General features: G+C 56.4%; 2 protein-coding genes across 5 annotated transcripts in view; one reads left to right on the plus strand and one right to left on the minus strand.

Annotated features, from left to right (window-relative positions):
* The first annotated feature begins 8,149 nt into the window (after positions 1 to 8,149).
* NLRC3 (NLR family CARD domain containing 3) lies at positions 8,150 to 18,787 on the plus strand. Its single transcript, XM_059484043.1, has 17 exons — positions 8,150 to 8,175; positions 9,053 to 10,843; positions 11,397 to 11,483; positions 12,164 to 12,247; positions 12,464 to 12,547; positions 13,381 to 13,464; positions 13,569 to 13,652; positions 14,468 to 14,551; positions 15,277 to 15,360; positions 15,776 to 15,859; positions 15,963 to 16,046; positions 16,278 to 16,361; positions 16,989 to 17,072; positions 17,180 to 17,263; positions 17,613 to 17,696; positions 17,854 to 17,937; positions 18,677 to 18,787. Exons 1-17 carry the CDS (start codon positions 8,150 to 8,152, stop codon positions 18,765 to 18,767), a joined length of 3,087 nt encoding a protein of 1,028 aa, XP_059340026.1. The 3' UTR covers positions 18,768 to 18,787.
* A 1,825-nt stretch (positions 18,788 to 20,612) lies between these two features.
* CLUAP1 (clusterin associated protein 1) overlaps positions 20,613 to 22,787 on the minus strand; it is a 62,753-nt gene continuing 60,578 nt past the window's right edge. For 2 of the 4 annotated variants that reach the window (XM_059484346.1, XM_059484344.1), the window contains 2 exons: positions 21,386 to 21,427; positions 20,613 to 21,119 (listed from right to left, as the gene is read on the minus strand). In XM_059484346.1, coding sequence (XP_059340329.1) covers positions 20,964 to 21,119; positions 21,386 to 21,427 — 198 coding nt within the window. In that variant the 3' untranslated portion in view covers positions 20,613 to 20,963. The remainder of the gene's footprint in view (positions 21,120 to 21,385; positions 21,428 to 22,787) is intronic. The other 2 variants (XM_059484347.1, XM_059484345.1) reach the window with 1 other exon arrangement.

Consider the following 22,787-nt stretch of genomic DNA (forward strand, 5'->3'; position numbering starts at 1 on the left):
CCACGCCCGTCCGGGCGGGGCTCAGATGTCCATCACAGTCAGGCCACGCCCACCAGCGGCAGACCACGCCCATCGTCTGCATGAGGCTCCGCCCCCATCCCCGATCCTTAATCACATCCCCATCCCCAATCCCATCCCATCCCTTGGCCCAGCCGCCTGCTCCTTGCTCAGGAAACCCGCTTAAAACCCAAAACCCACGGCGTCACCCTCTGGGAGGTGACCGGGAGTTGTGTCCCTTCCTCCTCGGGTCCCCCTCGAGCATCCCAGACTAGTGAGGTTTCCTTGCTGTGGAGGCCGGGCTGTTCCCCAGGCTGGTCCTGCTGTTCCCTCTGGAGCTGGGACTGTTTATTGTCCCCAGGCAGGTGACTGTGGGCAGGTGTGAGCCGAGGAGCTGTCCCCGAGCACCCTGTGCCAAGCAACCGCTCGAATCAACAAACAGAGTCACCCCGGCCCTTTCCTCTCCTCTCCTGCCAGCTCCGGAGGGGCTGCGGGCAAACCCACACTGCCGGGAACTCTGTAGGTTGGGTTTAGTGAATAAATACATTGAGAAATTTGGGGTTGAGTCTGGTAAATGACCCAGAAAATCCGTGAAGCATGTCTAACACAGAGTGGCAAAGAGATATTTCAGATGTGTAATTCAGATCAATGATGAATTGTGAAAGAAGGAGGAGGTCCAGCCCTGACCGGGGTTTCTGCGCAGTCATTTTGGATGTGAGGGATTTCAGCTACAGATTGGCTGCTGGGAATTACCAGGCGCCAGCTCCTCTTGAAACCCTCCTCCAGACGGGGAAATTACCAACAGACCACAGAAAAGGTTTTAACCCTTTACAGGGCACAGCCCGGGGTGGGCACAGAGCGAGACTGGCCCGAAGTGGTGCTGGAGGTCCCAATTCCTGCTTGCCCCCACCTCTCCTCCCGGTGAAAAACGCCAATCACTTGTTCTTAAAATTTTAAAAGTTTAATAGTAATAAAATGGTTATAAAAATAGCAATACAATTACAGTAATAATAATTTGGACAATTTGAATTAGGACAATATGAGAACAATTGAAACAAAGAGTTATGGATGTCTGGGTACCTTTTCTGGGCAGCAGGAGCCTGAAAAAGGACCCGCGTTAACAAAGGATTAACCCTTATAAACAACAGCCTGTTGCATATTCATACACCTCATACATGATGCATAAATTCCATTCAAACACAGGATTCTGTCTGGTCACCCTCAACTTCTTCCTCTAAATCCTGACAGCGCCTTTGAGGCAGGAAGAAGTTCATTTCTTCTGATAAGAGGGCAATAAATTATTTTTCTCTGAAAGATTTTGAAGTCCCGTGGCTGCTATCTCGCTGCAAGTCCTTTCTTTAAAAAAAATATCCTACATAGCACAGTTTCTATTTTAACAATTTTTATAACCTAAAACTATATTTAACACACTGCTTAAGAGAATTAATGCAGCATTACTTTCTAAAACAACACATATAATATTCATTTTAATATTTGCGAAAAGCCAATCATAAAATATGCATTTTTCACACTCCCCAAACACAGCTCCGTGGCCACGAGGCCGCCCTGACCCCACCAGCTCCATCAGCCACCATTGGTCTGAATGCCAGGGAAATTTTTTATAGGATTTACAAATGGAGGGTTTTGTGGAATAATAATGGGAAATCATCACCGAGCCCACCTGGAGGGCAGGGAATGGAGAGTGGGGAAGGGAGATCCCGCTGGTGCTGCTGCTCTGGTAGCTCTGGCTCCTGGCTCGGATGGGATCCAGCTCTTCCCAGACAAATCCCACTCCAGGAAGCATTTGGCAAGGTCAGGAGAACGGCTTTGGAGGAAAGGCAGGCTATTCCTACCCTTTTATCCCACTCTTTCAAAGCACAACTTTCATTTACTCCTGGGATTATTCCCAAGGGCAGAGCTGCTGCCATTCCAGCCTCTCCCCTGGGACATTCCCATCGCTCCTGGCCAGGGCTGGGGCTGTGCAGCAAAACCCTCGGCTCTCCAAGGCCGGGGCGAGCTCTCGGTTTCGCTCCAAGTGAATTGGCAGCACTCTGGGTGTTATTTGGGGCGGGTTTGTGGCTTTTGGGACAGAGTCGGCAGCGGGGGAAGTGTCCCTGCACGGAGCATCCCATGGGGCAGCCCCAGTGTGGCTGCGGGGCTCGGGCGGGTTTTTGGCGATCCCTCAGCCCCATTTGCATAGCCGGCAGCCCCACACTGACAGGAAGGAAGATCTGCGAGACCCAGGGCAGGAAGGGGCGCGGAGAGAACGGAAAGAGACAGAAACCACCGGGCTGGAAGCGGCGGGGCAAGGCGGACCCACCTTGCCCAGGTGCTGCCCGAGCATCCCCCGGCCCCGGTGGCATCGGGGGACACCAGCGGGCAGGGTGGCTTCTGCCTCTTCTTCAGCATCGTCCAGGAGGAGAAAACGCTGGGGACAAGGAGCTGAGCGGGACACGGAGGGGCTGCATCCTCCCGGGCCATGAGGATGCTCTCGCCACTGCCCTGCTGACACAGCGAGCCGGGCAAGGGGCCCGAGGCCAAGGTAGGGGCTTGGAGGGGTGTGGGGAGAGGGAGAATTGTCACTTGGCTCTCCCGAGTGGGGACAAACTGCTGCAGAGCTCGTGCTGTGATGGCCATGTGAAAAAGAGTCACTGGGCCAAGGCAGCAGGGCAGGGAGTGATGGGCAGAAGTCCCTGGCACGGCACCGCGTGGCACAGCACGGTATGGCACGGCCACCAGGCTGGCAGGACGAAGTGGAGCCCAGAGTGATGGAGATGAGGGTGGCACCCCACAGGGAAGCTGGCACTTGTCACAGATCCTGTCCCCTTTGCCTGCTCTGCCTGCCCGGGCACAAAGGAGCCTCAGCCGGGCTCTCCTGCCCGCCCAGAGCCTTGGGGAGGCTTTCTCCCCTTAATGTCATCTGCTGAGCTAATTAACTTCAAAATAATCCAAAATAAACCCCAAGATGTACCACAAACAGAATAGGAAGATATTAGTGACACACTCACCTGTGGCACAGCTGCACCAAAGAGTGGGGCAGGGCCCTGGGGGTGTCCCAGGAGCAATCTGGGGGGCTGGAGCTCAGCCCTGCACCCAGCTGGGCACCCTGGGCTGCCTCAGGGCATCAGACCCAACCCTGCTGTTATTTAGGCCCTTTTGGGCACTATGTGGCCATAAATGTGGGGTTGCTGCTGGGGACAGGCTGGCTGCTGTCACCCCTGGGGTGTCACCCTCACTCAGCGTTTGGCCACCACATGGAAGAGTTACCCAAAGCCAGACAGGGGAGCCAGGGGACACCTCCCACTCGGGTTGTTCATGTTGCACAGAAATTTCTTCCTGCAGAGCTTGCAGCTGCTCTGGGGTGCTCTGCAAGCCCAGGAAGGCTGGCTGGGTACCACATCTGTCAGCATCCCTGCATCCCTGGGCTGTGGGGGGCACGGGGATGGGCTGGCAGCAGTTTCCCTGCTGATATCCTGAGATCCCATGGCTGGGAAGGGCAGGAGCTGTTTGCTGGGAGCATCTGCTGTTTAATCAGCTGCTTGCACTGCTGTGGTGAAGCATCCTCAGGGCACGGCCAGCTGAGGAAATGCATCAGCCTTCACTCTGCAGCTTGTGAGGTGCAGCAGTGCCCTGCAAGGGACCTGCTCTCCAAAATTAGCTTCATTTTTAGGTGTTTGGAGTCACTTATAGATTGATTTTTCCTTTCTTTCTGGTGAGATTTGGGATTGGCACTGCTGGCATTCATGTTCCCTCACCTTGTATTTAACCCTGCTGTGTCTGGGCCCTGTTATAGGGGTTGGGGCACAAGGAAACAAAAATCCAAAACTCAAACCTGGAAGAGATTAAATTTGACATAAAATACATTTAATTTGCCAATCAATTTTCCTGGTATTAAACCAAGACCAAAAAATTTAAGTAGAAAATTTATTAAACTTTAAATCTAAGTTTAAAATTATTAAACATATTAAACTTTAAATTTAAGTTTAAAATTTAATATGTAAATTAGATATCTGAGTTACTTGCCAGTCTGCAAGCCTCCTAATTGAGTAATAATGCAGAAGGTATTTTATTGCCTCGTTTAATTAGCAGAAGTTAACGATGTGAAGTCTCTCCCATCCTGCCAAAAGGTGGCAGCCTGCATCCTGGCTTCGGGATTCGCTCAGCTCAGGGAACAGCTGGAGCTGCTGGCCTGGGAAATGTTTTCATTCCCATGGGGGCACAGGGATATGGAGATGGCCAGGCTGAGGTTTTGGTGTGTTTGGGGATGGAGTGAGCTGGGCTGGGCACTTCCCACCTGGGCATGACCATGCAAAGGTCATGTAAGAAGCTTTTAACCTGATCTAAATGCTGTGGCTCAGTCAATTTTCCATGTTTTCCATCTGTGGGTGCTGCACCATGCAGGAGCTCTTGCCCAGCCCTTTGGTGTAACCCCAGCCCAGCCCTAGAGGCAGCAGGTCGGGTGCCCAGGGCTGTGCTGGGAGCTGGGAAATCCCCCTGGAGCTGCCAACCACCCCCTCTCCCCACACTGCTGAACCTGCCCACGAGCCCTGCAGGGGACAAACACAGGTTTGGGTGTCCCCTGGTGCAGCTCTGCTGCTGCTGGGATAGCTCCTGGCCTGGTCCCCAGCAGGTTCCTGAGGGTGGTGGGGCTGTCTGGGGCAGCAGGAAGGGCTGGAGGCAGTAAATGCTCCCTGCTGTGGCCACCTCAGGGCTGTCCCTCCATCCCAGATTCCTCTGGTGGTGTTGGACTGCCAGGGGTGACACTGCATGCACATAATTAGAGGCTGCACATAATTAGAGGCAGAGATGAGCAGGAGCTACATCTAGGCCTGTGTTCTCTGGGGTTGGTGTCAGGAATCTTGGGACAGACAGGAGGAAAGCACAGCAGCTGTGTGGCAGAGGACTGGCTGTGACCATGGTGGGGACCTGCCAGCACAGCCCTTGTGGCTCCCAGCACTGCTGGGTTTTGGGCAGGGACACTCAGGGATGGTGGTTCATAGGAACAGTGGGGTTGGAGCTGCTGGAAGAGCACATCAGTGTTGTCTGAACATCCTTAGAGGAAAGGATTTTCTCCTGGGCTGGACCTTTGGATTGCACTAAGCAAAAACCAAAGTGTTAATGCCAAATTCTTGCCAAGAAAATCCCGAATTCTCTCCCTGGGGCTTGCAGGTGCCACTCATAGTTTGGCTGGGCAGCCTCCTGCCCTCCTGTCCCCTTATCCCATCTCCCTGGGGACACAGGCAGGGCAGGGCGGACACAAAGCTGCCTCCCTGCTCCCGTGGCTGCCAGGGGGACACTGTCCCTGCTGGGTCCTGGCTGGGCAAAGCTGGGATGTGCAGGATGGACACCTCAGGCAGGGCTCTGGAATGAGCTGGTCCCATCCTGGACACACCTGGGAGTCTGCAGGGGTTATGGAGCTTGGCTTTGGCCAGCCCTTACCCTTCAGACAGCTCCTGTGGGAGCTGGGGGCTCCTCCAGCCCCAGGACAGCCTCCAGCAGCCCCTGTGCTCCCAGAGCTGCACCTGGAGCTCCTGGAACCAGAAAGAACTCACAGCCCTCCCTGCATTATCCCTACTGCTGCTTTATCCTCCTGGTGAGATGTCTCTGCTTTGTGAAGGAGCAGCAGAGGACACATCAAACCCTCTCTGGTGCTGGAGCAGGTTTCCCCCATCAAAAGGCCCCGTTTCAGGGCTGCAGGGAGGGCTGCAGGGAACACCTGCAGCAAAATCCCTTTATCCCTGCAGGGAACACCTGCAGCAAAATCCCTTCCATCCCTGCAGGGAACACCTGCAGCAAAATCCCTTTATCCCTGCAGGGAACACCTGCAGCAAAATCCCTTCCATCCCTGCAGGGAACACCTGCAGCAAAATCCCTTCCATCCCTGCAGGGAACACCTGCAGCAAAATCCCTTTATCCCTGCAGGGAACACCTGCAGCAAAATCCCTTCCATCCCTGCGGCAAGAGCCTCTCTCATCCATCCTGGCAGTGCAGCATGGACCAGAGACAGACCCTGGGACTGCAAAGGCTTAATTGAGCCTTCCAGGCCTGTTAGAGACGAGAACACATCACAGGGTGAACGTTTAGCTGTGAATTGCTCACTGAGCTCCTTTAATTGATGGTGTCTTCATTGACCAGGCCACTGCCTGGGGGGTGATGAGTCAGAGCTCTCAGTATGGAGAAAAAGGCTTTGCTGGGGATCACCATCACTGCCCAGGGCTCCTGGACCTCTGGCACCACTGGCACCAGGGGCTCAGCCAGGTTCCATCCTGAAGGGAAGAGCAGTGAGCTCAGACCCTGCCCAGCAGCACCTCCCAGCCCTGCAAAGGCTCCTCAGGAACTGGGACATGCCCCTTGTCTCTATGGGAGACCAAGGGGTGTGAGGGACCCACCCCTGTGACACTGCCAGGTCCCTCTTGTGCTTCTGGTGGGAGAAACAAACCCCACATGGGCCCCTGGGAGGGAGCAGGAACAGAAGCTCCAAGCACCTTGGGGCTTTGCACCATGGACCAGAAGCTCTGCCAGGTTTGGCTGGTCCAGCTGCGTCTGTGCTTTGTCCCTAGAGGAGGTGTGACCAAGGAAAGGAGTGTTACCTTTGTGTGACCAAGGACAGGAGTGTTAATATTGGTGTGACCAAGGACAGGAGTGTTACCTTGGTGTGACCAGGAAAAGGAGTGTTAATGTTGGTGTGACCAAGGAAAGGAGTGTTAATGTTGGTGTGACCAAGGAAAGGAATGTTAATGTTGGTGAGGCTGCACCAGAGCCCCCACAGCGCCCATGTTCCCCTCAGGGGTGGGCTGGACAAAGGCAAGGCTGTCTGTGGGGAGAGACCCCATTGCAGAGCCTCTGACCAGCATGGAGGTGTTCACATGGACCCAGAACACCCTGCAGGGCACGTGGAGGGGAGGAAAGATGCCAGACACAGGCCTTGAGACACTGTGTGTGCATTGCTGCTGCGATCAGACATCCCCTGGGGCTCAGGAGTTCATCTCCAGAGCCTGGAGATGACTTTGGGGCTGGTGCAGAGGCCACAGCACAGTGTCTGTAGCACAGCTGGAGCTGGGAGCACCTTCAGCCATGGAGATTTCCCCTCTCTGCCTCTGCTTGAAGAGCAGCAGGGCTCTGAGCAGATACACCTCTCAAAAATAACCACCAAGCCCTGAGCGTGGTGTGGCAGCAGCGAGGGGGAGGGAGCAGGTGATGATTCAGAGCATCCTCAGAGATCTGCACAGGATGTGGTGCTGGCCCCGCTCAGCAAGCCCTGATAGAGGCTCTGGATGGGGCCTAGGTGGGTTTGAAACCAAAGCAGGCCCTTCATCATCACTGCCTGCTGCCCCACAGCTTCCTTCACAGCACAGAGGACAAGGTGCAGCAGCTCCCAGCCCTGGTGGCAGTGGTGACACTCAGGTGACCCACAGAGGGCACAGGGGCACTGCCAGGGCAGGTCATGCCCCTCTGTGCGTGAGGAAGGTGGTGCTGGTGGTGAAGGCACCACGTGTGACCGTGTTCACAGGGGTCTTTGGATGAGGGAAGAGATGAGGATCTGACTCCATGTTTCAGAAGGCTGATTTATTATTTTATGATATATATTACATTGAAACTATACTAAAAGAATAGAAGAAAAGGTTTCATCTCAGAAGGCTGGCTAAGCTAAGAACAGAAAGGAAAAGAATGATAACAAAGGCTGATAACTCTCTGTCTGAGCCAGCACTGCTGTGATTGGCCATTAATTAGAAACAACCACATGAGACCAATCACAGATGCACCTGTTGCATTCCACAGCAGCAGATAATCATTGTCTACAATTGTTTTTGAGGCCTCTCAGCTTCTCAAGAGAAAAAATCCTCAGGAAAGGATTTTCATAAAAAGATGTCTGTGACACCACATGTGTGCCACTGGAGGTCTGGGCCCAGCTGTGCCCCTGACACTGAAGGGGGCTCTGTGCCAGGCAAAGGCTGATGAGTGACCCCCTGGCTGACCCACAGCCAGCTCAGAGTGGGCTCCCTCCCACACCTCTCCTGATCTTCTCCTCTTCCTCCCCAGGGCCATGGACAGGGGCTGAGGAGCCCCAGGTGGGGTCGTGAGCGGCCAGGGTACACAGGGTAGCCCATGGGACACCGCTGCCACCACAGCACCCCTCACCCTGGCACCACCCATGCCACAGGAGGCCTCTGATGGAAGGTGAGTGGTGCTTGGGCAGATCTGCCACCCTGGGGGGGTGCTGGGGTCAGAAATGGGTGAGGAGGGCACCAGGGTGTGAGCAGGTCCAAGGCCGCACTGGGGAATGGCTGCCTCTGGAGGGACATGATCCTGCTCAGGCTTTGTTCTCTGCATGGCTTTGGATCCCAGGAGGAAACAGCATTTCATGGTTTTGCTCTTCAGTCTCCTTGGCTCCAGTTTCAGTAGCTGCTGCCCTCACCCAGCAGCTCCCAGGGCTTTGGGATGGCATCATCACAATGAGGGATTGGGCAGGGCATTCTGGGGGGCTCCAGCTGGGCCTGACCCTGACCTCTCGATTGATTCCCACCTTGGTTTCATCCCTGCCTCACTGCCATGGACTCTCTGATGAACTGCACTCCTGGCTGAGCCTGGTGGCCACCGCTGGCCCTGTCCTGCTCACCTGGCTCAGGTATCACAGTGAAATTAAACCCCCAGTAAAGGCTGGACAACCAGGGGATGATGGTGTGAGAGATTCAGGGCTGAGGTTGGAGCCTTCCAGGCAGGAGGGAAAGCAGGGAAAGTCCAGGGGAGTCCATGGCAATGAGGCAGGGATGAAGCCAAGGTGGGAACTCAATCGAGAGGTCAGGATCAGGCCCAGCAAGGGCAACCAGGTTCAGACACAGCCCAGGGGCCACCATGCAAGGTCAGAACGATGAGGTCCAAGATCTAACTCCTACAACACAGCTTTAGCTGAGGCTGAAGGCCCAGAGCTGAGCTTAAATGGGCTCCTGGACTGACTGTGAGGCTGACCAGGGCCCTTTAGGCCTGTTGGTGCCCTCTGAGCCCTGCCCCCTTCCCACCAGCATGTAAGCATGGGCACAGCAGAAAAGTGAAGCAGGTTCTGTCATTTGCCTTTGTGCTTCCTCCTCTTCCTCCTCACCCCTGTCTCGTTCCTCTGTGCAGAACCCATGGTGCAGAAGCATGTGGAGAGCCTCCAGAGCTCCTGTGGGAATGGCCTGGAGAAAGGAGCCCTGCAGCGCCTCACCAACCTGCTGCTGGTGGAAGGCCTGACCGACATCCAGCAGAAGGAGCACGACATCCTGCAGGTGGAGACCACCAAGGGCCTGCCCAGCACATCCAAGAGCATCCCCCTGGAGAAGCTGTTCCTGCCTCTCTCCAAGCTCAGCATCCCCCCTCGGATCTCCGTCACCGTCGGCATGGCCGGCATTGGCAAGAGCACTCTGGTGAAGCTGTTTGTGTGCAGCTGGGCAAAGGGGGAGATCAGCAGGGACATCCTGTTCGTGCTGCCCCTCACCTTTAAGGAGCTCAACATGCACGAGAAGCTCTCTGCTGAGCGCCTCCTGAGCTCAGCCTGCCCCCACATCCCGGCCGGGGCCGCCCGCACCCTGCTCATCCTCGACGGCCTGGATGAGTTCAAGATGCCCTTGGATTTCTCCAACGCAGCGGTTTGCACCGATCCCAAGAAGGAGATCCAAGTGGACAACCTGATCACCAACATCATAAGGGGGAACCTGCTGCAGGAGGCCTCCGTGTGGGTGACGGCGCGGCCGGCGGCGGCCGGGCAGATCCCCAGCGGGCTGGTGGACCGCATGACGGAGATCCGGGGCTTTGGGGCTGCAGAGATGAAGGACTTCTTGGACCACATGTTCCTGGACAACAGAGATCTGTCCAGCCAAGTCCTGCAGCACATCAGGGCTAACAGGTCGCTCCATGTCCTGTGCACCATTCCTGGATTTTGCAGGATTGCTGGTTCCTCAATCGCTTATTTCCTCAAACACAGCAACGATCAATCCCAAGAAGCGCCCGTGGTCCCAAGGACCCTGTCAGAAATCTACTCCTATTACTTTAAAATGGCTCTGAGTGGTGACTGGCTGGAAAAGCCGAGAGAAGCCCTCAGGATCGAGCAGGCTGTGAACACCAGCAAGAAGCTGGTGGGCAGTCTGGGCAGGCTGGCCTTCTACGGACTGCTGCGGAGGAAGCACGTGTTCTACGAGCAGGACATGAAGGCCCACGGCATCGACCTCTCCCTGCTGCACAGCTGCCTCTGCACCCGCCTCCTGCTCAAGGAGGACCTGCCGGCCTCCACAGCCTACTACTTCTCCCACTTGACCATCCAGGAGTTCCTGGCAGCTCTCTATTACTACACGGCGGCCAAGCGAGCCATCTTTGATCTCTTTGTGGAGAGCGGCGTGTCCTGGCCCAAGCTGGGCTTCCTCAGCCACTTCAGGAACGCGGCGCAGAGGGCGCTGCAGGCCGAGGACGGGCAGCTGGACGTCTTCATGCGCTTCCTCTCGGGGCTGCTGTCCCCGCCGGTGAACCGGCTGCTCTCGGGCTGGCTGCTGCTGCAGGACGAGCAGGAAGGGTGGCGCAGCCAGGCCGTGGATGCCCTGCAGGGCTGCCTGCAGGCCGAGCACGCCGTGTCCTGGCGCGCCGTCAACGCCATGCGCTGCCTGCAGGAGCTGCAGCACACCGACACCGCCCAGGCCGTGGAGGAGGCCCTGAGGAGCGGCACCCTGGCCGGCATGCTCACCCCCATCAACTGCTCTGCCCTGGCTTACCTCCTGCAGGTGTCTGATGTGTGCCTGGAGGAGGTGAACCTGTCCAACTGCCTCACCTACAATGTGTGTAAGAGGCTGCTCTCCCAGCTCCTCTTCTGCCACAGCCTCAGGTGAGTCCTGCTGGAATTGCACCGGGAGGTGTGAGGAGAGGTGCCAGGCTGTGACTGTGGAATCCCAGACTGGTTTGGGGTGGAAGGGAACTTAAAACCCATCGGTTCTATGGGCAGGGACACCTTCCACTGTCCCAGGTGCTCCAAGCTCCATCCAGCCTGGCCTTGGGCACTGCCAGGGATCCAGGGGCAGCCACAGCTGCTCTGGGCACCCTGTGCCAGGGCCTGCCCACCCTCACAGCGAAGAATTTCACCCTAAATTCTAATCTAATTCTCTCCTCTTTTAGTTTAAACCTGTTCCCTGTTGTAAGTCCCCTCTAAGTACTGGAGGCTGCAATGAGTTCTCTCTCCCCTGTGACTCACAACCCCAGGTGTCAGTGGAGACTTGGGTCCACCAAATGTTGTCCACCTGCAGAAGGGGTGGCACTGGTTCAGTTCTGCTTCTGTCCTTGAGTTTCTAAACCTGGGACAGGCAGATGTCATGGGAGGATCATCCTTTCCCCACTTTGTTATCCAAACCCCTGCTCTTGCTCTTTCCTTGTGTGTCCTGCAGGCTGGACAATAACCAGTTTAAGGACGATGTGATGGAGCTGCTGGGCAGTGTGCTGAGTGGGAAGGACTGCCAGATCCAGAGGCTCAGGTAGGACCTGGCCCAAGGTGGGTGGGATGTCCTGGGGATGCAGTGTGGAGCTGGGGGCACTGCAAAATCAGGGTGAGGGTCCCCCAGGAATGTGTCTCCCCCTGGCTCCCCAGGGTGCCCAATGACAAGGACAGCCCCACACGATCCCCTGCACCCAGGCACAGTCACCTTACCCCAAAATTGTCTTGCCCAGTCTTCCTGGAACTGCTGCCTCCTCACTGTTCCTAAAAAACGTCAGTAAATCCATGGGTTATCCTAACAAACCACTTCCCAGGGTCACAGCAGATCCCTGGACACTCGAGGCCCTGCATGGAACACCTGCTGCAGGGAGGGGACAGGCTCCTGACCCCCATGCAGGGAGGTGCCTCATCCCAGACAGATGGGCTCCCACTTTCCCCACCTCCTCCTCTTCCTCAAGGCTGCACAGAGTTCCCCATGCTGCCATCCGAGCTCCTTTATGGGACACAAACAAATTTTATGTCCAGAAATGGTGTCCTTGCAGTCCTTGCCTGGTGTGCACCCCAGGAGAACATCCATCACTTTGCTTGTACCATGACCCAAATGCTCCCCATGGCTCTTCCCTGCTCACCCATCCCAGCTGCCTCCTGGGACATGCCAGGCTCTGTGCCAGTCTCTTTCTCCTCTGGAAAAACACCCAATTTTCCTTTTTTTCTGGGCAGCTTGGCAGAAAATCAGATCAGCAACAAGGGAGCCAAAGCTCTGGCCAGGTCTCTGCTGGTGAACAGGAGCCTGATGGTGCTGGAGTAAGTGTCCCCCTTGTCCAGCCCTGTGGTGCCCCCATTCCCAGTGGGAACCATTCCCTGCCCATGGCTGGGCTGGATCCCACCCCCTAAAGCCACCACCATGAGCTGCTGGCCTCATGTCCCACCCCAGCAGTGCCATGTGGAGACATCTGGCTTAAGCTGGGCCTGTGCCAGTCTGGCTTTGCTAACCTTGGCTTTTCTGCTGTCCCGCCCCAGCCTGCGGAGCAACTCCATCGGCCCCACCGGAGCCAAAGCCCTGGCTGATGCCCTGAAAAAAAACCAGATCCTGCTCTCCCTGAAGTGAGTCTCAACCTCTGGAGCATCTCCTGAGCAGATCCCCAGGGCAGGCCCCCTTCCAGGCATCTTCTGTGCCCCTGGGGTTTTGCCAAGCTCCAAGGGCAGCACATGGGGACAGCCTGGGCACACACGAGTGCAGCTGGCACAGACCCAGAGAATGGGGCAGATCTGGGGCAGAAATTTGGGGTTCTCCTGCTTCTTGGGGCAGTGAAGGGAGGGGCTGGGGCTGCAGTCCAGGTTGAGGTCCTCTCTGTGCATGGGAGCTCCCAGGTGCTGTTTGGTGGAAGAAGGAAAATCCCATGGGAGAGGAGTGTGACAGTGTTCACAGAGGTCTCAGGTTGAGGGGAGAGACGAGGATCTGACTCCATGTTCCAGAAGGCTGATTTATTATTTTATGATATATATTACATTAAAACTATACTTAAAGAATAGAAGAAAGGATTTCATCAGAAGACCAGCTAAGAACAGAAAAGGAATGATAACAAAGTTTTGTGGCTCAGTTCTGTGTCCGAGCCAGCTGACTGTGTTTGGCCATTAATTACATACATCCAACATGGGCCAATCACAGATGCACCTGTTGCATTCCACAGCAGCAGATAATCATTGTTTACATTTTGTTCCTGAGGCCTCCCAGCTTCTCAGGAGGAAAAGCCCTAAGGAAAGGATTTTTCATAAAAGATGCTTGCGACAGAGGAGGGAAGGAGACTCCTGGTCAGGGATGCTTGGGGGCCAGACCCCTTTGTCAAGCCAGGGCAAGCAAACCCCAGGGCAGGTGGCCACAGCCCCTGGCCCTGCTGTGGGAGCATCCCTGCCTGGCCTCACTCTGTGTCCCACAGCCTCCAGCACAACTCCATCAAGGAGGACGGCGCCGCCTTCCTGGCCGAGGCCCTGCTGACCAACCACCGGCTGCTGACCCTGCAGTGAGTGACCAGACGTGGTGTCCCCGCCATCCAGCCCCCAGCAGGGTGGGTGCCACCCGTGGGGACGTGGCTTTGCCATTCTCAGGTGCCTCCTGCCTTTGCAGCCTGCAGAAGAACGCCGTGGGAGCCCAGGGTGCCCGGAACATGGCCGAGGCGCTGAAGCAGAACCGCAGCCTGAGGGAGCTGATGTGAGCACGGTGTGAGGGCAGGGATGGCACTGCCAGGGCCACATCCCCTGGATCTGTGGGCAGAAAAGGGGCAGGGCTGTGTGTCAGGCAGCAGGGACAGTGCTGGCTCTGCCCAGCGGGGCTGGTGGGGATGGAGACAGCAGAGCCTTGGGAGCAGCCCTGTGGGGATGCTGTCTGCACCTCCAGGCATGCAGGAGCCACGTGAAGGAAGGAGAAGCTGTTTCCCCTCTGGCAGAGGGAAGCAGCAGGGCTGCAGGCCCTGAGGAAACATTAAAAGCTATTCCAGCTCAAAGCAGCCCTGAGAACAGAGGTGTGTGTAGGTGGGGAGTGAGGTGGCAGCGAGTTCATGCTCACTGCTGCAGCAGGAAGGGCCTGGGGGAGGTGAATCCATTGCTGGCAGCTCCAAGCTTCATTGTGACCGTGTTCACAGGGGTCTGAGGATGAGGGAAGAGACGAGGATCTGACTCCATGTTTCAGAAGGCTGATTTATTATTTTATTATATATATTATATTAAAACTATACTAAATGAATAGAAGAAAGGATTTCATCAGAAGGCTGGCTAAGAATAGAAAAAGAAAGAATGATAACAAAGGCTTGTGTCTTGGACAGAGGGTCTGAGCCAGCTGACTGTGATTGGCCATTAATTACAAACAACCACATGAGACCAATCACAGATGCACCTGTTGCATTCCACAGCAGCAGATAATCAATGTTTACATTTTGTTCCTGAGGCCTCCCAGATTCTTAAGAGGAAAAATCCCAAAAAAAGGATTTTTCATAAAAGATGTCTGTGACCCTTCCTCTTCTGTTTCAGACTCTCAAGCAACTCAGTGGGAGACAGCGGCTCCATTGCCCTGGCTGAAGCTCTGAGGGTGAACCACAGCCTGCAATGCCTGGAGTAAGTTCCCCCTCCATGCCTGGACTCCTTGATAACAGAGCCCAGCCTCCTCCTGCCAGCAAAATCTGCCACCCCTCAGGCCCTCCCCATGTCTGTGTCACTGCACATTCCCTGGATGTGCAGGCTGGACACGATGTGGCAGCTCCAGCAGCAGCCAGGCTGGAGGGACTCTGGCAGAATCAATCCTAAAACCCAGTGGTGACTTTTTATTCTGGCTTGGAGGAAATCAGGAGCTTTGGGTGTTTTCTCTCTCAAAAGTGATGGGAATCGGCTGAGGAGGGAGGGAATGGCTGGGGCCTGGCAGAGTCAGCCTGGAATGGTGCCACCTTCACTCCCCATGGGAACAACCCCTGGACAGGAGGGCTGGTGGCTCCTGCTGATGAGTGGCTGTGCCCTGGTGCTGTCCTGTGACCAGGATCCCAAACCCGTGGGAGCCACGTGCCCAGCTGAGCCAGCAGCCATGGTGACAGACAAGTGGGGACAAGGGTGCTGCAATCCCTGTCCCCTGTGCTTGCTGGGGCTGGGGCTGCTGTGGCCAGCAGGAACGGCTGATCCCACCCTAGATGCTCCCAGGGCTGCTCCTTCTGCCTTGGTTTCCCTGTCCCCTGTGGCTGGGAGATGCCCTTTTCTTGGTGAAATGGGCACTGTCCACCCCAGCCATGGCCCTGCAGCCCAGCTGTGATGCCAGGACTGGCCCATCCTCACACCTCCCCTGTTTGTCTCAGTCTCCAGAGCAACTCCATCAGCAGTGCAGGGGTGACAGCGCTGACAGCAGCTCTCTGCTCCAACAGGGGACTCCTCAGCCTCAAGTGAGTGACAGCCCCTGCAGCCACCCTGGCCAAAGGCTGGGCTGGGACCTGCGAGCTTCTCAGAGCTTGTGCCTGGTTATTTCCATCTCTGAGATGCTTGAAAGCAGCTTTGGTTCCTCCTCCAGCTGTGAGGAACTTCTCTGTGTCTTTATCTTTCTTCCTTTGGGACAATATTCAGTCAGCCCCATCTTGGAATGACAGGATGGCAGCAGGGATGGGAGGCTGGCAAAGAGCCCTGATGGGCCCACAGGGAACACAGGGAATGGAGCTGCAGGAGCTGATGGGGGTGGTCTCAGACAAACTGCTCTGCTCAGTCCATGGCCTCAGCCCAGAGCAGGAGGGGAAGGGGCTCAGGGGGAGCAGCTGACCCTGCCCTGCCCTGGCTGCCCCTCCCCAGCCCTGTGTCTCTCCCCAGCCTCAGGGAGAACTCCATCAGCGGGGAGGGGGGCCCGGCCATCGCCCGCGCCCTGCGCAGCAACAGCACCCTCAGGAAGCTCGAGTAAGTCCCATGGGGGCCCCAGGAGGGCACCCAGACCACCTCATGCTGTCCCTGGAGCTGTCCTCAGCTTCTCCTGTGTGACCTGAGCCCTGTGTCCCTGCAGCCTGGCGGCCAACCTGCTGTGTGACGACGGGGGCCAGGCCATCGCCTCGGCCATTGGAGAGAACCGGGCTCTCACCTCCCTCCAGTGAGTGTCCCTGGCCCTAAAACCCCGGCATGGACACTGGCAGGGACACTGCTCCTGGCCCTCAGCCCTGCCAGGCTGGGACATGGCACCCTGGGAGCTGTGCTGTGACATCCTGGATGGGCCTACAGGGTCCTGCACATCCCTGGGTGGGTGTGGATGGCTGTGGAGCCTGGCTGGATCAGGGCACGCTCACAGCCCAAGGCTTCACCTCTCATTTTCTCCTGCTTGCAGCTTGCAGTGGAACTTCATCCAGGCCAAAACAGCCATGGCCCTGGCACAAGCACTACAGTCCAACAGCAGCCTGGTCAGCCTTGAGTAAGTGGGGACACAGCTGGATGGGTCCTGGGTCCTATTGATAGCTCATCCAGTGCCACCCCTGCCATGGCAGGGACACTTCCCACTGTCCCAGGCTGCTCCAAGCCCTGCCCAGCCTGGCCTTGGGCACTGCCAGGGATCCAGGGGCAGCCACAGCTGCTCTGGGCACCCTGTGCCAGGGCCTGCCCACCTCATTCTTGCCAATATCCCATCTAACCCTGCCCTCTGGCAGTGGGAAGCCATTCTCACTTGTGCTACAAACCCTTGTCCTTGTGCCTGGTTTGTTTCCCCAAGTGCTCTGAGATGCTGAAAGCAGCTTTGGTCCCTCCTCCAGCTGTGAGGAACTTCTGTCTTTATCATTCTCCCTTTGGACCATATATTCATTCAGCCACATCTTAGAATGAATCTCTGCAGATCCTTGTCCCAAGTCCCTCTGCAGCTCTCCTGGAGTCCCTTTAGGCCCTGCAAATCTGCTGTGTCCCCTGGCTGGGGATGCTCTAAATGCCTTGTGCTCCAGGAGCTCTCCCAAGCCATTTGGGGATGCTGGGAGAGCAGGGCCTGTGCTGGCCCTGTCCCTGTCCCTGCCCTGGTTCCAGACCATGGGCACACCCAGCCCTTCTGTCCCAGCCTGCAGGAGAACACCATCGGAGACGAGGGCATGGCCGCCCTCTCAGCTGCACTGAAGGTGAACACCACGCTGGCAGATCTGCAGTGAGTACCCAGGCTGCAGCAGGGCCCTGCTGTCACAGCCCAGTTACCCTCATTAACACACCATGGCCACTCAGGACAGTGCTGAAGGTCCCTGTGTTCCCTTGCAGCCTGCAGGTGGCTTCAGTTGGCACGGCCGGTGCCCAAGCCCTGGCAGAAGCCTTGATGGTCAACAAGAGCCTGCAGGTCCTGGAGTAAGTGGGGGCACCAAGCACCCAGGGCTGTGCCACGGGTCCCTGGGTGTCTGAGAGCCCTTGGCTCAGCTCTGCTCCTGCCCTCTGTGATCTCCCAGAGCTGTCCCTGGGTGTCACTTCTCCATCTCCTCTCATCTGTGCCCCCGGGGCTGTCAGGCTGTCCTTCCTCAGCGCTCCTGTTTGCATCCTGCGGGCTGTCCTCTGTCCCTCCTCACCTTTCCCTTGTTTGATGCCTGCGGGCTGTCCCTCCTCACCGCTCCCTTGTTTCCAGCCTGCGGGCTGTCCTTTCTCACCGCTCCTGTGTTTGCACCCTGCGGGCTGTCCCTCCTCACCGCTCCCTTGTTTGCAGCCTCCGGGGGAACTCCCTGGGCCCAGCCGGGGCCAAGGCCGTGGCCAACGCGCTCAAGGTGAACCGCAGCCTCCGCTGGCTCAAGTGAGTATCGCAGCCCCGGAACAGCCCGGGCAGGCATTCCCTTGGGAACGGCGGGGATGGCCAAGCCAGGGCTCCCAGAAGGACAAACCCTGAGCAGGTGGCTCAGTGCATTCCCTCCACACGTGCTGGCGCTGTCTGACCCTCCTGCCTCCCGCAGCCTGCAGGAAAACGCCCTGGGCATGGACGGAGCCATCTGCATCGCCACGGCCCTCAAGGGCAACCACAGCCTCACCTATGTCAAGTAAGTGGCTGCTGCAGGAAAGGCAGGGATGGGGAGACCATGGGACCATGCAGGGACCTTCTCCCTGCCAGCTCTGCCCTCTCCTGGCTGCCCCACAGGGCAGGGGCATTCTGTGCTCCTCCCAGTGTGAAACCACCATCTCCACACAGCTCCAGAACCCTCAGCTCCCCTCCAGGGATGCCTCTGGGCCAAAGAACCACCTCAAAAGAGAAATCCTCTCCAAAGCCAGGGGAGAAGGGGCTCAGCCCCTCCAGCTGCCCAGGGCTGTGTCCAGCTCCTCCCTTGGCTGCCTCAGGGCTCTCAACCAGCAGGGTCCTCCTGCACAGGGTGGGGTGGGCACAGGTGATGCCAGATTGTCACCAGAGGACACGAAACAACACAACGTGCACACACTGCTGTTCTCAAGATGAAAAAGGGAAGTTTCTTTTCTGACTCCAACATTTATAGATTCCCAAAGTGCCAGTGGATTGGAGGATGACAGTCCCACCTCTCCAATGACACTGGACAAACCAACAATCCATCAAATTTCTCCTCCTCCATAAAATAATGCAAACCAATAAGTTATTTATAGAAAATGTGTGAGAAACTTCATGACAAGAATGTAAACATCAGAAGGCTTAGAGAATCTTTACAAGTCAAGGTGACACCAGATGCTGGTGCAAAGCTGGGCAGCATCTGCTGTCCCCAAGGATCCTGCTGTGCCTCTTGCCCAGCCTGGGCTCTCTCTCTCTCCCCCCAGCCTGCAGGGGAACCTCATCGGGCACTCGGGAGCCAGGATGATCGCGGACACCATCCGGAGCAACGCGCCCGACTGCGTCGTGGACGTGTGAGGGACCTGGCTGCAGAGAGGGGACTGGGGTGCCCCTGCCCTGGTGACTGCAGAGTGCCCATCTCAGGGATGAGAACTGGAGCAAGGACAGCTCCTGAGCTCCTGGAACAGCCCAGGAGGACCGAGGGTGTCGGATCAGGAGTGCAGAAGGGTCAAGACTCACATTGAAAGCTGAGGGATGTGTGTGCCTATGTCTGTTCATCCAGGCCCTGGGGGAGCTTCAGGGAATGGGGGAAATGCAAGGGAATGGGGGAAATGCAAATAGGACTGAGGAGGGGCAGATGCCACAGCCAGACCTTGTTTTTGTGGGGGATTTATCTGCTGGTGGCAGCAACTCCTCCTGTGCCTTGTCACCCCTGGCTAAAACCAGCCCAGTCCAGCAGGGTCCTCTGAAATCCCAGCTAGACCAAGAGATTTGCTGCTGCCTTGCTCAGATGGGAGTGATGCTGTGCACCTGGCACTCCAGCAGGTCCTGGCTGGTGCTGTGCCCTCAGTAACAGGCTGGTGCTGGCCAGACACACCTGCAGTGTTTGGCAGAGCTGTTCTCTAACAAGAAGAGGTAACCCAAGGCATAGGAGTGGAACCATCTTGGAAAATAAAGAGTCCTCGGGAAAATGGAGGAGTAAGCAGGGGAATGTAAGAGGAACTGCACTGCCTGAGGGTGGGATGTCTCCAGTACACCTTGGTGCTACACCAGGACTGCCTCAGCTCAAACTGCTGCTTCTCAGCTTCAGGCTGGAGCTCTTGGACCTCCTGCTGCTCTCACGGTGTTCTGTGACCTTGGGACACATCCTCCCGATGTCCCAGCTGCAGGGTCTGTCCCTTGCAGGTCACCTTTTGACCAGGAGAGCAGAGGTGGTGCCTTTGTCTGTGTGGCAGGGACCCAGGGACTCCCAGAGGTGCCAGGTTTGCAGGTGACCCAGCAGCCAAACTGTGAACCCTCAGAGTCCCCTGAAGCCTCTGTCCCCTGTAAGGACACTCTGCCACACTCAGGGCAGCCAGTGGCTATGCAGGGACCTGGGGCTGATCCACAGACACTGGGCTGAGCTCTGGAGATGTAAATGCTTGGGAATAAATTCATTTCTGGATGAGAAGATGCCTTGTGCAGCCTTGCTCTTGCACTGCAGGACATTTGGGATGGGCTGTGCTCCTCTGCCCAGGCTGAGAGCTCAGTTCTCTGGCACAGGGGCTGCTGCCTGGCACCAGCAGGGCTCTGCCACCTGCCTGCTGGCTGTGCTGGAGGCTAGGTGGCACTGCTGCCTGGAGAGAGAGGCTCTGCCTCTGTGCACACCAGCTGTGGAGTCACTTTTTCATCTACACGAAATAGAAAACTGTGACTCAAACTGCAGCCCTGCTTTCAGGGGTCAGATGGTCACAGAATGGTTGGGTTGGAAGAAATCTCAGAGCTCATTCATTCCCAGCCCTGCCATGGCAGGGACACCTCCCACTGTCCCAGGCTGCTCCCAGCCCTGCCCAGCCTGGCCTTGGGCACTGCCAGGGATCCAGGGGCAGCCACAGCTGCTCTGGGCACCCTGTGCCAGGGCCTGCCCACCCTCCCAGGGAACAATTCCCAATTCCCAATATCCCATCCACCCCTGCCCTCTGGCAGTGGGAGCCATTCCCTGTGTCCTGTCCCTCCATCCCTTGTCCCCAGTCCCTCTCCAGCTCTCCTGGAGCCCCTTCAGGCCCTGCAAGGTCTCCCTGGAGATTTCTCCAGTTTTAACTCCACTCCTTCAGTCTCCCTCGTGCTGCTCTTTGTGCAGACAAGCCCTTGATTAAGTAAAGGATATGTTTAGGATAAATAGATTTAAGCCAGATTTAAAACCAATTGAGATGCATTCCCAGAGCAGCTTTTCATCCAGTTTTATTAAGCCAAAGAAATCTATTTGGACATAATAAAATGCAGGGAAATCAGGCACATGATGCTCACTGGAGTGAGGCTTCTGGCACTGCAGTGCACAAGAGCCAGTTTAGTGCAATTATGGAAATAAGTGCACATTACTGTGATTCTCATTATGGATAAACTGCTCATGCTTTGAGATTCACAAACCTGGCAATCCAAGTTTAATTTTCAGGTTTAATGAACATTATTTACCAACTCCTGAGTTCACACTGACACACACTTCTCAGACAGCAGGGTATTAGCTCCTGGCCTCTCCAAAACTGGTGCTTCAAGAGGCCTCCTGCTCCTGAAGGGTCAGAAGTCATTATCACTTTGCTCCAGTGGCTCTGGCTTCCTGGCTCGGGGATTGGATTTGCCTGGGGTGATTTCCATGCTGTCATCTTCCAGATCATCCTCCTCCTCCTCATCTTCATCTTCATCCAGGTCAATCTCACTATCCCCTGAGTCGTCCTGCAGGACAGGGAACAGGAGTCCAAGACCAGCTCAGCTCTGCCCTTTGCCAGCCCCACATGAGGGATGGCAATGTTGTTGTTCCCCTGCACTCCCAATGGATTGCAAACCTCCTTCCCCACCCACGGGGCTCAGGAACACAAATTCCCTGACTTCTGCTGGCTCTGGGCTGTTTAACATTGAGGTGACAGCTGCTGTGAGCCCACAGAGTGGAGGGGAGTGCAAGAGAATGAATCCCAGGAGAGGAATCCAGGAGAGGAACCCACCTGAGCCTTGCGCCGGCCTGGCCGTGCCGGGGCTGGGGTCCCCTGGAGAGCCAGAGTGGAGGAACACCAGAGGCAGAGCAGGAAAAAAAAGTACAAGAACATAAAAGAGACCAGAAAGTACCCAGGCTGGAGCAGGGGAGAAGGCAGCAAAGGCAGGCACAGCTCAGGTATCACACCAGACAGGGGCTGGGCACTGGCTCTTCCTCACTCCATGAGCTCCTGGAGGGGCTCAAAGCAGCCTCAATCCCTGGGCTGGGACACACCAGCAGAGCCTGCAGAGATCCCTGAGCTCTGAGAAGCTGCAAGCAGAGGGCAGAGCAATGAGACAACTGCAGAGGCTGCAGCTGAGGGAAGTCACAGGCTGAAGGCCTTGGCTTTCCATCCCTGATGTGCTGGGGCTGTGCCAGCAGGGACAGAGCTGCCAGCAGGGAGTCTGAAGGGAACAGAAATCACAGAGGGTGACCATCCAAACCTGTCACTAACGTGGCCAAGGACAATCAGGCAGCACTGGGACTACAGTGACATCTTCACCCACAGCAGAGCACTCTGCCCTTCCCAGAAATGGGTCAGGATGTGCAGGAGGCAACAACCCATTCTGGCAGGAGCAGAGAGCAGAGCAAGGGCTGCAAGTTCTCTCCAAGACACAAGGTGAGGGTGCCCCAAAAGCTGTGGCTGCCCCACCCCTGAATTGTTTTAAGTCAGGCTGGATGGGGCTTGGAGCAACCTGGTCTAGTGGAATGGGTCTCTGGGTGGAACAAGATGGGTTTTAAGGTCCCTTCCACCTCAAACTGTTCTGGGATTCCCAGAAATGTCTGAACTCCTCTCCCTGAGGGGTGTCTGCTGGATTGAGACAGAAAGGTTCCACCCACACTGGGAATTAACAGCAGCACAGGCTCAAACACAATCCCACAGTGACCACAGCTGTACTAGTTCCTACCCCTCTCCAAAACAATGTTCCAGCATCACTGGAGAGAACAGCCCCACTGCCCCTGGCATGGCAGCAGCTTTTTGGGATGGTGGGGAGAGCTAACTGCAAATGCCAAGCACATCCCAGCAGCTGGCTCTGGTGCAGATGTGGCCACTCAGGTGTGCCCAGAGGCACAGAAATGCTGCCCATGGGTGCCAAAGGCTGGGCACAAACACAGAGCAAGTGCCTCCTGTGCCTTTTTAAAAGCTGTGTGAGCCCATTCACACAGAAACCAGAACCAAGGGCAAGGCCAGGAGCCCTGGGGCAGCAGGAATCCCAAGGGCACAGCTCACAGTCCTGCTCTCATCCCTGCCCCATCCTCCAGGGCACTCATGCTGCCAGCACAGGGCTCCAAGGAGTGACTTTAGAGCAGTGAAAGGGAATTAGGTCCATATATTTAACAGCTGCACTGGTCCCTCTTCCCAAAAATCTGCC

The sequence above is a fragment of the Ammospiza nelsoni genome, chromosome 17 (genome assembly GCF_027579445.1).
Source record: "Ammospiza nelsoni isolate bAmmNel1 chromosome 17, bAmmNel1.pri, whole genome shotgun sequence".
Taxonomy (NCBI): Eukaryota; Metazoa; Chordata; class Aves; order Passeriformes; family Passerellidae; genus Ammospiza; species Ammospiza nelsoni.